The sequence below is a fragment of the Saccostrea cucullata genome, unplaced genomic scaffold (genome assembly GCF_032062105.1).
Source record: "Saccostrea cucullata isolate Sc308-1 unplaced genomic scaffold, CSIRO_AGI_Scuc_v1 ctg15785, whole genome shotgun sequence".
Taxonomy (NCBI): Eukaryota; Metazoa; Mollusca; class Bivalvia; order Ostreida; family Ostreidae; genus Saccostrea; species Saccostrea cuccullata.
The window spans coordinates 1-13,526 of NW_026941601.1; the positions used below are offsets into that span (position 1 = coordinate 1).

The following is a 13,526-nucleotide window of genomic DNA, read 5'->3' on the forward strand; positions in this document are numbered from 1 at the left end:
TGACGTCATAACTTATGAAATTATTCAGTGCTTTGAAGTCAGCATATACTCCCCTGTTTAAGGACTTAATTAAATAGTACTCCATCAAAGTTTGATTTTGGGGGGCAAATGTTGGTTAATACCGCATATAGTTCTTTCACAGTATGTACAAAAAAGCGCATCTTGGTCCAGTGACCACCTCTAGTACAATCTAGTACAACTAGAAATCCACAGTCCTGACCTAAAATTTTAGAAATAAAAAGACGATAGTATACGTTATAACAATAATTCTTTCTCTAAATAATATGTTGACGGTGCGAACGTTATGCAGAACGCAGATATTTATTTTGTTATGATTTAGATCGGGCTCGTCAAACTGCACGTGACATTTAGTGCGTCTTGACTCTGACGTCACTTGACATCGTATGTAAGTTACATTTTCCAAAAAGAAGCCTGAACAGTGCTGAAAGTAAATGAAGAACCTTCTGTTTACTATTTATCTTCAATATTTATCCATTAAATCAGGACATGGTTACTGTTAGTTGAACTTTTGCTGCTATTCTCGCGAGAACGTAGCTTTAACAAGTGATGCACCTGATGTTGTAGCATCCATTGTGGCCACACATTCTTCCTCAAAAATGTTGAAGCATGGTTTCAGGGGGCCTAAAACATTTCCATTGGCACTTCTTCAACCTAAGTATGTTTGTGTTTAGTCTTGTGCCATTTTTTTATCTTTAATTTTGCTACTACATGTGTACCAAATATACAATTACTATGTGTTTTAACTTAGCTCTGTGAAAAAAGGTAGACTAGCACGATTAATCCCATGCAAAACATTAGAAGAGTGCGTAAATATGTATTCTCCCTGTGGCCCAGCACAGTTGGACCTTTTGTGTGAAGTACATGGACTGCTTCACATTGGGCATTATGTTCAGCAGGTTTTATGATGCACAATTTAATCTCTTCATTATACTTGTTTAACTGGGAAAAAAAATGGAATTTCCTCTCTAAATGAATTTTTGAATCCATTGCTGTCATGATCTTCTTTTCTACAACAGTATGAGCGTATATTGACTTGTGATTCAGCCAGCCAGTTGGAGGAAGCATATAACATTCTACAAATTAAAGGCAGGGAAGACCTGTACAAAACTTTCCAGGATGCTTTGCAGCAACCTAGTGGTATACCATTTTCTATCATAATGTGACATAGTTCTAATTATTCTGTGTACTAGTGTTTCTATTTGGATCTTGAGCATTTCCCTAAACTATTTGCTCTTTAAGTTTTTGTCACTGATTATGAATTTCTTTTTCAAAACTTCCAATTTTATTTTTTAAAATGGTACTTCATATTCTTGCCTTAAAAAGGTTAATGCATAGCTTTGCTATTCTGGTTAGTGATATTTATGGGTTATTTTTCTTTTTAACAAGTCTATCATTTTTTTCTGTCATTCCATTTATGTTTTTGAGTTTTTGAGTGGTTAATTTAGGACACTTCAGATTGCTGCTATTAGCAGGAGCCTTGGAGCTGAATATTACTTTAAAATATGAACAATGTTCCACCTTTTCATTTCCACCATGCCCATGCTCCTCTCGAGCAAGGTGTACTTTGGCTCTAATTTCCAAGGATGATTTATTCAGTCTTTCTGTGCCAGTGTCCTTCATTGCAGGTGATTTCTTATTTAGTTTTTCAATAACAAGAGTGTTATTTCTTGTGCAGATTTTGTTATTATTAACTCATATTTGCATTGAAATAGTTCTTTTGTTCATTCATTGCAACAAATCAGTTGGAGATGAATTTTTACCAGATTTTATGACTTCTCAAATATATATATGTGTTCCTTCTTGCTTTCTGAAAGTTATATATATCATTTACATTCCAAGTTTTCTTTGTGATTTCTTTGGTGTTTCAAATCTATACTAGTCTTTTATACCCTTTCTCATATACTGGTACTTATTGAAGGCTATAAAAAAGCTACAAATGAGTCACCAATTTGTGTGGAGAAGTATAGGCTCCCAGGAATGGACAAAAATGTGTATGAAGTCATTGCTTTTGTTTTTTGTATTTGTTTTTTTATTTCATTGTAATTATATTTTGTTCAAGTTTATTAGGTTTTTTTCTTTTTTTTTTTTGGTGGGGGTGATAGAGGGGGTGGTATCCTTCAATTGAAATCTGTTGACAAAGCCTTTTATTTTGTCCTCAGTCTCATTTTGGATTTTTTAAAAAATTTTATCTTTGTGGTCATACACATCATGCAATGCAGATATGTTAAAAATTATCATCTATGGTTTTCTATATGAAATCACCTCAAACTCACAAAAATGATTAGGAAAAATCTCTACTTATAGATTCAATTTTATTTCTTTTGTACGTGCATGACAATAAACACAATGTGTTTTCAAAATTCCTCTTTAGCTTTGCATAAGTCAATCCAAAATATTCATACATGACTAACACTTCTTTTGTAATCAGTTGCATATTACTTTATAATAAAGAAATACCATCAAAGTATGCACCTGGGTTTATTTTTCCTCTTTTTGATTCCAAACTTCTTAACAAACACTGTACTTTAAAACATTTAATTCATATTTAACAAGCTTTTTTTCTCCTCTCCTCTTATGTTTATTTCAACATACTTTCAAAAAATAAAACAAACCATCAATCAAGCAATCATTCAGAAAAGAAATTCAACGGATTACATGTACTAGTTTTGCTTTCTAAAATCAAAGTATGAAAAACAATAAGTTCTTTTACATTGGTTTTTTTTTTTTGGTTTATTCATATATTGTTTCTTACATAGTTACATTGTATTCCAGAAAAGGTTATAAAAAAATAAAATATTAAATAAATAATGCTTAAAGGAGACGTATGGCCAGAATTTTAATTTCGATAAATAAAACTGTACCAATCATATAATAAGAAAAGCTGCATCTTATAACACTTCACTGCTGATAACAGCAGTTAAATTCAATTTTGATAGCTTAATTGGAGCAGCATGGGGAAAACCTGATCATGGCCGATGCTGACGTAGTGCAGACAGATGAAATGCCATATGACTGCAGAGAAATAAAATTCCTTACATCAAAAATAAGCTAATTCATTTATAGGAGATAGATTTACATCCTTCTTGGACACATTTGAACTTTTAAAAGTTTGAATTACAATCAAATAAAATATACAAGCTTTGCAGCTAAGTTTTAAGTAAAGTTACATCCCGGCCAGTTTATGGCTTTTTATTATTAATTCCTTCTTTTATTTTCCTGAATTCTGAAACACTAGATGCATTAGAATGTGAAATTATATTTCCTTTATTAAAACCAGATTCAAAATGATATCACAAGCACTTTATTTGCACATTTTCATGATGTGATTCCAAGATGATAATGTTTACACTTAGAGCCAATGTCCCCCAAGACGTCACAAAAGTGAGAATTGTGGGAAATATTTAGCAAGCGCGATAACTTTATCTCTCAACATGGCTGCCCAGTTCACTCATAACTTTGGTGTCTTATTACTTTATAATTAAGTAAAAACAAATGGCAGTATCAGGTAAAATTCATTAATGACCATTCAATAAATGAAATATCAAAAAGTTATTCTAGACCCGACGTTTCCTTTAAATCATGGCCGGTGTGATTAGTCAACAGGGAATGCATACTCCTTTTGGACACTTGGGTATCGTTTCACAAAAGCATCGTAAATTACGTACATGTACTACTTAGCGAGTTACGACGAAGTTAAGTAGTACCTAAGTTCCACGTTAAGACCGTTTCACGAAAGGTACTTAGAACTGTCGTAAATAATCGCACCTTATGTACTACGTAATTTTACCGGAAGTCAAAAAATATGGCAGACGAAACAATTTCTAAAATTAAGAAAGAGAGAAAGAAGAATTTTACCGCGAAGGAAGTAGAGGCCCTGGTAGAGGAGGTGGAGAAACAGAAGGATATACTGTTTGCGCCTCATAAAGACGTCAACACCAATCAGAAGAAGAATGAGTGTTGGAAGAACATTTGTTCCTTGTATGTATACAGCATTTTATAATATAAACATTTTTAGCTTTGTTTACTATTTCAGTATATTAATATAAAATGTATCCATACGTTTTGAATATTTCATTAAGTAGGTCAGTATGTACACGTAGTCGCTAAACATTATCCCTGATGCGCCCCTCACATTGATATTTATAATGTTCGAGTTTCCTTTTAATGTCACATAGTGCATCTCAGACAATAACATTTATGAAACAGAATGAAGAGCTTACAGTGAGTGAAGTAGGATAGTTGAATATCATATGCTAGTTAATTAGCAATCATGTAAAGGGACTCGCGAAAGAGAAGAAAACGATTACTTACCAAAAGCAATGCAATGATGAATGAAATCGTCTGCATGTTTACGTTTAAAACTTGACACTTATGAATATAAAAATATAACATTTGGGCTTTTAGTCCTATTTAATTTTACCTTTTCGGTACAGCACATATTGCCACCTTACATCGGATATAAGGAAACGGAATGATTTTATTTTTAATTTTCCTATAATCCAGACCAACTTGATCTTTTTATAAGGGAGAAATTGAGGGAGAGGAGGGGGAGAGTCGTGACTTCAAATTTATATCCTAGTCGGTTCCTGAAAAGATTTTTTTAATGTTAATGGTATCAGTTGGAATTGTAATTTAACGCAATTGTCATTGTTTTGGAAAAGTTGAGACAGAGACAATAAATGGTAGGCTTAAAAGGAAAGAAATTATTTTGACAAGCCGAAGGGGGGGGGGGGGCGGGGATGGGGGCTATCAGATTATTTGCAACAAAAAATTGGGGATGGGTTGTCCATTTCAAAAATAAACAGGTAATGGCTTTTGTTAATTTGAAGTTTTAGAGTTCAAGGAATTTAGAATTTAGAAGAGAGGAAAGGCCAATCCATTCCCGACTACATGTATGAACGTCTGGCTTGAAAATGATATTAAAATGCCAATATTTCTTTTAAAGGTACTTGGACACAGATTTGAAGTTAATATTTTCTCATTTTTTTCTGTATAATATCACGAATTGTATATTTAATATCATTTCACACAAAAATTAATTAAAAATCTTATTTCATTTAAAAGTTATTAAAACTTTAAATTTTTGGCGGGTTTGATTGACACATCCTTGCACTTTCACAAATTTTAACTTTATTCTTAATCCTTAGGAAAAGTGTCAATTTTGATGTGTTTTAATGAGAAATATTAGAACTTTTATCAAGAAAAATAATTTTATTCAGAGTAGAAATGTTAGAAAGCAAAACACCTTCACAAGTATCGTCATTCCGAACTAAGAGATGCGTACAGAGTTTAGCAAATCGAGCACACTCTTGTTATGTACACAGTTTTTTTTAAACAGGGCTCGAGTTCTGTTATTGTTTATATTTAGAATTCACCGGGTGCGTTCAATCGTCACAGTCTGCTTACCACAACTGCACGGACTGACAATATATTGTGTGTTTGTTTTGCTTTCGAACGTGTCTACTCTGAATTTTCTGGATTATATATAGTATTAATATTTTTCATTTATACAAAACGAGATTGCCACTTTTCCTAAGGATTAAGAATAAAATTAAATTTGTGAGAGTGCAAGGATATGTCAATCAAACCCGCCGAAAAATCTGAAATTTGAATATCTTTTAAACGAAATAAGATTTTTAATTAATTTTTGTCTGAAATGCTATTTATATAATAGTGTTGCATTATGCATGTACTATGCCTAAATAGTAGGCAGGGTTTGACACATGGTGCACGAGCCGGAGGCGAGTGTACTATGTGTCAAACCCTGCCTACTATTTAGGCATAGTACATGCATAATGCAACACTATTGTTATTATTATGCTGACTGTTGTTATTATTTATGCGGCAATCCATTTGATTTTTTCCCGAAAATAATGGTGGTAACACAGCGCTCTTGCAAAAACTCATTCAAAATCTTCATGCTAAAATTAGTTGCATGCTTAGTTATTTTGGTTACTAGTATTTTCTCAAAATAACTCAGGATTTTCTGTCCCAAAGATACTCATCTTTATTTTCTGTTTTGTTAGTAAGACTGATTTGTTTACAGACGTGGATTCTCATTGATAATTTTCTTTTACATCCTTCAATCAAGCGCTATATAAAAAAGCGTTTTAAACCCCATGATATCAATTCATCTAACGATCTGTATGTAATTAGTTTGAAACTGTGTTGTACACATTTATCTAAGATTCCTTAGAATAAATATAACTGATTTCAAATAATATTTGTCTATTTTCTCCTTCTTCTGTCAATTGTATAAATTAAGTTTATATATTTAATAAAATTCTCCCAATCAGTGATCGTCTCTGTGGCGTAATCGGTTAGGCATCGAACTGGCAACCTCATGGTCGTGAGTTCGATTCCCGGTGTGTGCATTGTAGAATTTTATTCAGAAAATAAGGCCGTGCACTATTTCGGCATAGTATGCTTACGCTATATAAATCCTTAGACCACTATGCGAGAATAGTAGGGTATGGGTTATATATAGAGACAAACTGACAGGAAGCATAATAATAATATATATAAGTCGTAATATTATAGAGAAAATAATAACTTCAAATCTGTGTCCAAGTACCTTTAAGAGACTTTTGACAAGGACCATGTCCTAATTGAAAAATGTTGAATATCAGTGTTAATTAGCATACAATTTTTTGGCTAATGTGAATATATATAATATTCAATATCCATTAATTCTGATATATCACGAGATTATATTTCTTCGTTAAGGTACATGTAATCAAGTCCATAAGGAAACGAAAAGGCGCAATTTTACCAGCGCATACTATTCTGAAGAAAATATATAAAAGTTAATTGAAATTTCTAATTTGAAATTCATTTTCAATCCACCTTTGTTACCCTGAAATGCGCAGTGTAAACGGTTGACCCGGGGGGGGGGATTTTCAATATCAGAATATACAGTAAAACACGGTTTAAGCGAACCGGGGGGGGGGTTATAGTTTAAGAAGTAAGCTTGAGAGTTTTTGAGTTTCTTCCTTCTTGTTTTTTGCTTGCAAACAATTTTGCAAGAAAAAAAATTCATGCCATCCTAGAAATAACATGAATAAATACTTAAACGTATTCTATTTTGTGAACGCATGAATGGAAATAAATTACTCGTACTAGGGAAAAAAATCAATGAAGTGTTTTACTAAAGGCTTCTAAATAATAGTTTATATTGAATTTTAGAAGTTTCTTTTTCTCTGACCTAAAACTCTTACATCTGTTGTTGACATATTGACTTTTTTCATCAATAGAATAAACAGCAACGGTATCCAGGAGAGGACGTCCGCTGAAATCATCAAAAAATGGAGAGATATTTCATCTCAAACTAAAAAGAAGGAGGCCCAATACAGAAGGGAACTTGTGAGAACTGGTGGTGGACCTGCCCCTGCTCCTGTCAACTCATCTGACATCAGTCAAAAGGTATACCATTCGAATTTATGTACATCAAATAATTGTAATTTACAGAACTACATGTACAATAACCTAAGCATAATTATGTACTGCATAATTGATCGCTAATTTTTAATTGCAGGTTGTTGCAATAATAGGCAAGACATCAATAGAAGGTGTGGAAGGCGGGTTTGATACAGATGCTGTAAACGGCGAGTTCACATTTTATATTGATTTCATCTACTTTTAACTCATACTATACCATTAACCTTGTCATAGGCGTCAGAATAGGGGTGGGGGCTTTGTGCCCCCCTGACTTTTGTAATGTAAATATGTACATAATATAGGCATTGAAAATTGGGGTTTACCTTTTTTTGTTGGTTTAGCCCCCCCCCCCCCCCCAATTCAATTTGCTTCCGACGCCTATGCTTATTAATGAAAACAAGTAATGCAAAATATTAATATTTAATTCATATTTCAGAGGTCGATCTCTTTAAAGTAGAAGATGTGTGGCTCTCGCCAGCTACATCTACATCTGAGCGAGCTGCCGTCCCAACACCACGGCAATCCCCAGGTCCATCTTCTAGTGAACAAGCCGCTACCCCAACAATTCCTGAGGATCCAGAGAAGCACCTTCAACCAGCCAAAACGTATGGGTATTTCTGAGGAAAAATTGAAACTGATGAATTTACATAACCTTTTCTACATGTAAAAGTGTGTGATCTAAAATTTTATAGGAAAAAAGCAGCTTTAAAGCGGAAAAGAACTGTGGAAGACGTTTACGATCTTCAGTGCCAAGTTCTTCAACAGGAGCTGGAGAAGAACAAGCTAGAGATGGAGAGAGCTAGACTTCAAATTAACATTTTAAAGTCAGTACAGGAGAGAGTTGCAGCTGGGGAAGAAAATAATGTATTGATAGACTTGTTCTCCACCTTGAGTGGCTGAGTGAGAGAGCGAGAGACTAAAAGAGAGAGTGTGTATGTGTTTTAATATTTTTGAAATACGTAAAATACAGTATTACACACCACAGAGAGAGAGAGAGAGAGTTTATTGTTTTGTTATATTAAATTATTAGTATTTATCAGTTAATGTTACGCTGAATTGTTCAAAAACGTTACTAAAATATCTATAAATGATTTTAAATACATTTATTGTAATTTCTCATTTTCTTTAGAAGTGAAATGTGAATATTCCTAGTACCTACACATGTGATTATCTATGAACGTGAATTGTATACATGTAGCACCTTACCTATGCAAATCGCTGTCTTATCAATTGTTCTCTGGTTGTTTTGCCGTCATTGATAGGGCCCTGGTAAGTTACCTCGTTTTGAGCTTCAACTAATGCTTCTTCAGGTTCCTCGAAAATGGGAATCCGTTTATCAATACAGATATTATGGAGTTGACAACATACATATACAATCTTGCAGCATTTTGCTGGTGTGTACTCAAGAGCTCCGCCTGTTTTGTGGAGACACCTTTAAACAATTGATTATACTGTACAGCAGGAAATTAACTCGAGGAGTTGATATTCGCTGTATTCGCGGAAACAGAAAAGGGATTTCAGCGAATTCATAAGTGTGATTAATTCTTTCTTAAAAAGTATAAGGATGAATTAAAACATCACTGTTAGTAGATCGGGGAACATTTTTCTGGTGTCCACAAAGATCAAAGTACATTTGAAATGGATTACCTGAAGCGAGATTTCAGCACCCCAAAGGCCTACTACCACACAAGTTCTCCTGTGAGATTCATTATACCGGTCTTCTCCACGGGAAGTTGGATTACCAACTGGTGTCAGGAGCAATGGTCTTAAAGGGTACCCAGAATCGCCCAATATCCACCCATTCATTTGCCCATTTTCAAATTTCTGCGCAATCGAACAATTGGACCATATAAATGCATCATGCGTTGATCCTGGCCATTTACTAACAATGCTCAGAAATCTATTAGAGAAGAAACCAAATAAGTTGCATATATTGTTTGTCCCTGTATAAACAAAATATTACTGCTAAATTATATCAAGTTATACTAGGGAGAGCATTCGTGCAAAATGAATCAGAATAGAAGGAACGATACATGAGTGTCTTTGTCCGGGATTTGACATGTACACGGGATGTTTTAGGTCACGTAATCGATATGTATTGGAGGCGTGGCAATCGATCAACGTCATTATCGACATCTTTCTCTCTCTCTCTCTCTCTCTCTAGAATTCGAATATTTGTGTTTTTTTTCAAATGTGGGGACACGCACAATTTATATTTGCTACATTCTAACAAGAGGCCCATGGGCCTTATAGGTCACCTGAGCATCATGAACAACTTTCAAATGATTGAATCTCTCTCTCACAATTCTGCACCATTGCTAATCATAATTATACACTTAGCAATTGTTTAGTTTGTTTACTTAATATGGATAAGCAGGGTAGGGGAACGAAAAAGTATGTACTAATCAGAAATATTCAGCAATATATACCACACATGAACCCCGACCCTGTTACACATTGCACAATTTTTTTTTATCAAAAATGTGGGGAGCAGATTTCAAACAATTCATTTTCAGTATATAAGTAGAGCACCCCTCCCCATTTTGGTATCTCTGACCCAGGGGCCTTGAAATTCACAATTCTGGAAGAAGAGCCCATCCCATCATAACTATGTTAATAGTTCATTCTGCTTATTACCCAGGAGTAGAGAAAAAGATTTTCATAGATTTAATGCATTTTCACTATATATATATAACACCAGAACCCCTTACCCTGGGGCCATGAATTTCACAATTTTGGTAGAGGCACTCTTGCTCATCATAACTATGTACTTAGTTAGTTTATTTAATACCTAGTAGCAAAGACGATTTTCAAAGATTTAATGCATTTTCACTATAGAATCAATACAGCCCCGCCCTAACACCATAACCCCTGACCCTGGGGCCATGAATTTCACAATTTTGGTAGAGGCCAACTTTCTTATCAAAACTATGAACTTAATTAGTTTATTTAATACTCAGGAACAGAGAAGAAGATTTTCAAAGAAATAATGCATTTTCACTATATAATCAATAGAGCCCCGCCTTAACACCATAACCCCTGACCCTGGGGCCATAAAATTCACAATTTTGGTAGAGGCACTCTTGCTCATCATAACTATGAACTTAATTAGTTTATTTAATAACCAGGAGCAGAGAAGAAGATTTTCAAAGAATTAATGCATTTTCACTATATAATCAATAGAGCCCCACCCTAACACCAGAACCCCTGACCCTGCGGCCATGAATTTCACAATTTTATAAATGCTGATTACAATCATACCAACAGTTTGACTGCTTGATGTCTGGGAGTAAAGAAGAAGATTTTTAAAGATTGCACTAATTTTAGTGGTTTTTGCCCCACCCCCTAGAAATTTACAATTTTTGTTCCCCTTCACCCATAGATGCTATATGCCAAAATTGGTTGAAATTGGTTCAGTGGTTTCAGAGAAGAAGCTGAAAATGTTTAAATGTTAACGCACGACGCACAACGCACGACGTACGACGACGGACAAAAACAGATAGCAATAGGTCACCTGAGTTTACTCAGGTGACCTAAAAATGGCAATCAAACACGCCCCAAGATTAGGTTCAAGAGTTAAACAATATATATTTACATTTCCAATGTCTTTGTTCGAGATAAAATTACACATAGTTCATGTATTTTTCTTCATCGATGGGCGCGGTAAAAAAAAATATCACGTGCAGGGCAGAACAAAAATAGACAAGTGGGCCGGGATTCTAGCACGTGGATTGACAGAATCAACACCATGTAAATTAGGAATAACTGTCAGATTTTCCGATTTCATGACGATGATCAATCGATTGGCTTGCGTGATAATTTTATGCCTTCGGCGTTTATGCAAATTAACACGCAAGCCAATTAATCGATTGATCACATTATAAAATAGAAAAATAAGACAATTATTCTTGAAATACAACCACTTATTCTGAAAGTAAATTAAATTTTTATGAGAGAGAGACAGAGAGAAATACAAAGAGAAATATAGAGAATGTAAACATATGAATTGAATCATTTCTTGTAGATAAGTTGGCACTTCCAGATACTGTCATCAAACAGAACTTATTCAAAACTCAAAACTCGCATGAATTCACTTGCGTCAGGCACGTAGCAACAAGAGGGGTGGGGGTGACCCCCCACTTTTTTCCCCAACATTACTTATACTGTAGTAGATATTCATTGAAAGGCTGGTTGCCCCCCCCCCCCCCCCCCCCCCACTTTTTGTGGAATAAGAAAAATGTAATATTTTAAGTCAGTAAAATTGGTACTGAGATGCATTGAAAAAAGGTGGCTTCATCCCCCACCCCCAACCCCTGCACGAAATAGGATTTTCGACTTAGGGCAACTTTCCCTTTTTTCGCTTACACAAGTAAACTTTTCTGGTAAGTAAAAAAAAATTCTTTGGCTGCCCCCCCCCTCCACTTTCAAAAACGCTGCTACCTGGATGTGCGTAATACTAGTAGTTTTATTTAAGTGTGATGCTTCTTTCCAAACTCTGCCGGATAGTTTTTCATAAAGTTTTTTTTACAAGTTTAACATATTTACTTCATATCACAATCAGCTATGGCCTGGACGTTGATAGAATGATATCCTTTTCTGCACACGTACAAATGTTCATCTGTTGTAGGTGCCGTGATGGGTATGTGAGTCCCGTCGATGGCGCCAAGGACATTAGGGAAACCAGCGATTGCATGAAAACCAACCTTCGTCCTTGTTGTCTCGGCATCACCAGTCGGAAACTTTATGTTGGTCATTGTCCGTTGATAACATCGTCTATAGACCTAATCAAAATTTTATATTGTATAAATTTATCATAAGGGCATTTTAAAGTTTACTCTCTCTCTACCGAAGGACGAAAAAATGGACCAAATTAGTTTTTTTTTTAAATCTTCAAGCCTTTTCAGGAAACGATTCTTTTGTTTCATTACAATTTTCTTCTTATCCCTACAACAGCTGTATTTCAATTTTCTTTTCTTTTCTGCCTTTATAGGTCTTTCTCTTCCAATTTTTTTTATCAAGAGTTGGGAGAGGACAATTTAACATTTTTGAAAAAGGCCTATTGAAATTTGGATAAAACTTTCATAAAAATTAATATCATCATCCTTGTATTTAAGTACCTGCAAACAGATGCCTTGGATATTCCAAGAGTGTCTCCAATCACTCTCTGCTGGGAGCCAGAAGCAAGGAATCTTAAAGTAGCAAACACTTGCAAAGAGGCTGGAAGACTCGCAGATCTTTTTGTTGGTCTCTCTAGACGATGTTGAACCATGTCAATGATACTAATGATGGTCATTCTGTCCAACCGGTAACGATGGATAATATCGATGTCGTCATATGCATCAAGTGGATTCTGTCTGTCCCGGAACACGCGTTGTCTGCGTAAATTTCGACGCACTTGTTTGTCTGTGACTCTCATGAAAGCTGCCATTTTTGGAAATCAACGTTAGGACGTAATTTTACGTCACCTCCAAGGTGACGTAAAGTTACGTCGTAACGTACGATACAACGTGAATTAAGACGCTTTCGTGAAACGCCGAAATTTTGTTACGTACTACTTACGTCGTACTTACGTACTACGTACAACTTACGATGCTTTTTTGAAACGATACCCTGATCTATAACCTTGGAATTTCTGAGAATCCAAATGTGCCCCCTGTTCACAGATTTTATTCTAGCCCCCTCCATGAAATCAAATTTTGGCTGCCAGCTGGGGCATATGAGGCACTACAACAGATCTATCATTCTTGCTGTTTTTAGAATGTTTTAGATCATAACTGTTTGTTATCTCTTTGTATTATTTCATTATTGAATTAACTCTGCATCATCTAATATTATCATTAGTAGAATCTACAAGGAAATAGATATCAAATTCTTGTTTCATATGAGTTATGTCCACATATTTTCTTCTCAAATCTCCTTATTTCTTTCTAAATGATTTTATTATATATATATATATTTTTTTTTTGAGCATTAAATATTTATTTCACTGATAAATGCAGCCATAGAATAGAAATGGGAATCGACTTATACGAGGCCGACCTGAGGTCCTTGGGGCCAATGCGATGGCT

At 34.8% G+C, this 13,526-nt stretch overlaps 1 protein-coding gene and 1 pseudogene across 1 annotated transcript; one reads left to right on the plus strand and one right to left on the minus strand.

Annotated features, from left to right (window-relative positions):
* The first annotated feature begins 3,823 nt into the window (after positions 1-3,823).
* Positions 3,824-8,358, plus strand: LOC134258143 (myb/SANT-like DNA-binding domain-containing protein 4). The gene is made up of 5 exons (XM_062740690.1): positions 3,824-3,999; positions 7,275-7,443; positions 7,556-7,625; positions 7,895-8,063; positions 8,151-8,358. The coding sequence occupies exons 1-5, from the start codon at positions 3,824-3,826 to the stop codon at positions 8,356-8,358; spliced, it is 792 nt and encodes a 263-aa protein (XP_062596674.1).
* A 306-nt stretch (positions 8,359-8,664) lies between these two features.
* On the minus strand, positions 8,665-12,886 carry LOC134258144 (putative nuclease HARBI1; annotated as a pseudogene).
* Positions 12,887-13,526: the final 640 nt, after the last annotated feature.

Bases quoted from the DNA above. Each gene is read 5' to 3' on its own strand.
- LOC134258143 (XM_062740690.1), top strand. From the start codon at position 3,824: ATGGCAGACGAAACAATTTCTAAAATTAAGAAAGAGAGAAAGAAGAAT. The intron at 4,000-7,274 runs GTATGTATACAG...TTTCATCAATAG, and splicing joins TGGAAGAACATTTGTTCCTT to AATAAACAGCAACGGTATCC. The intron at 7,444-7,555 runs GTATACCATTCG...TTTTAATTGCAG, and splicing joins CATCTGACATCAGTCAAAAG to GTTGTTGCAATAATAGGCAA.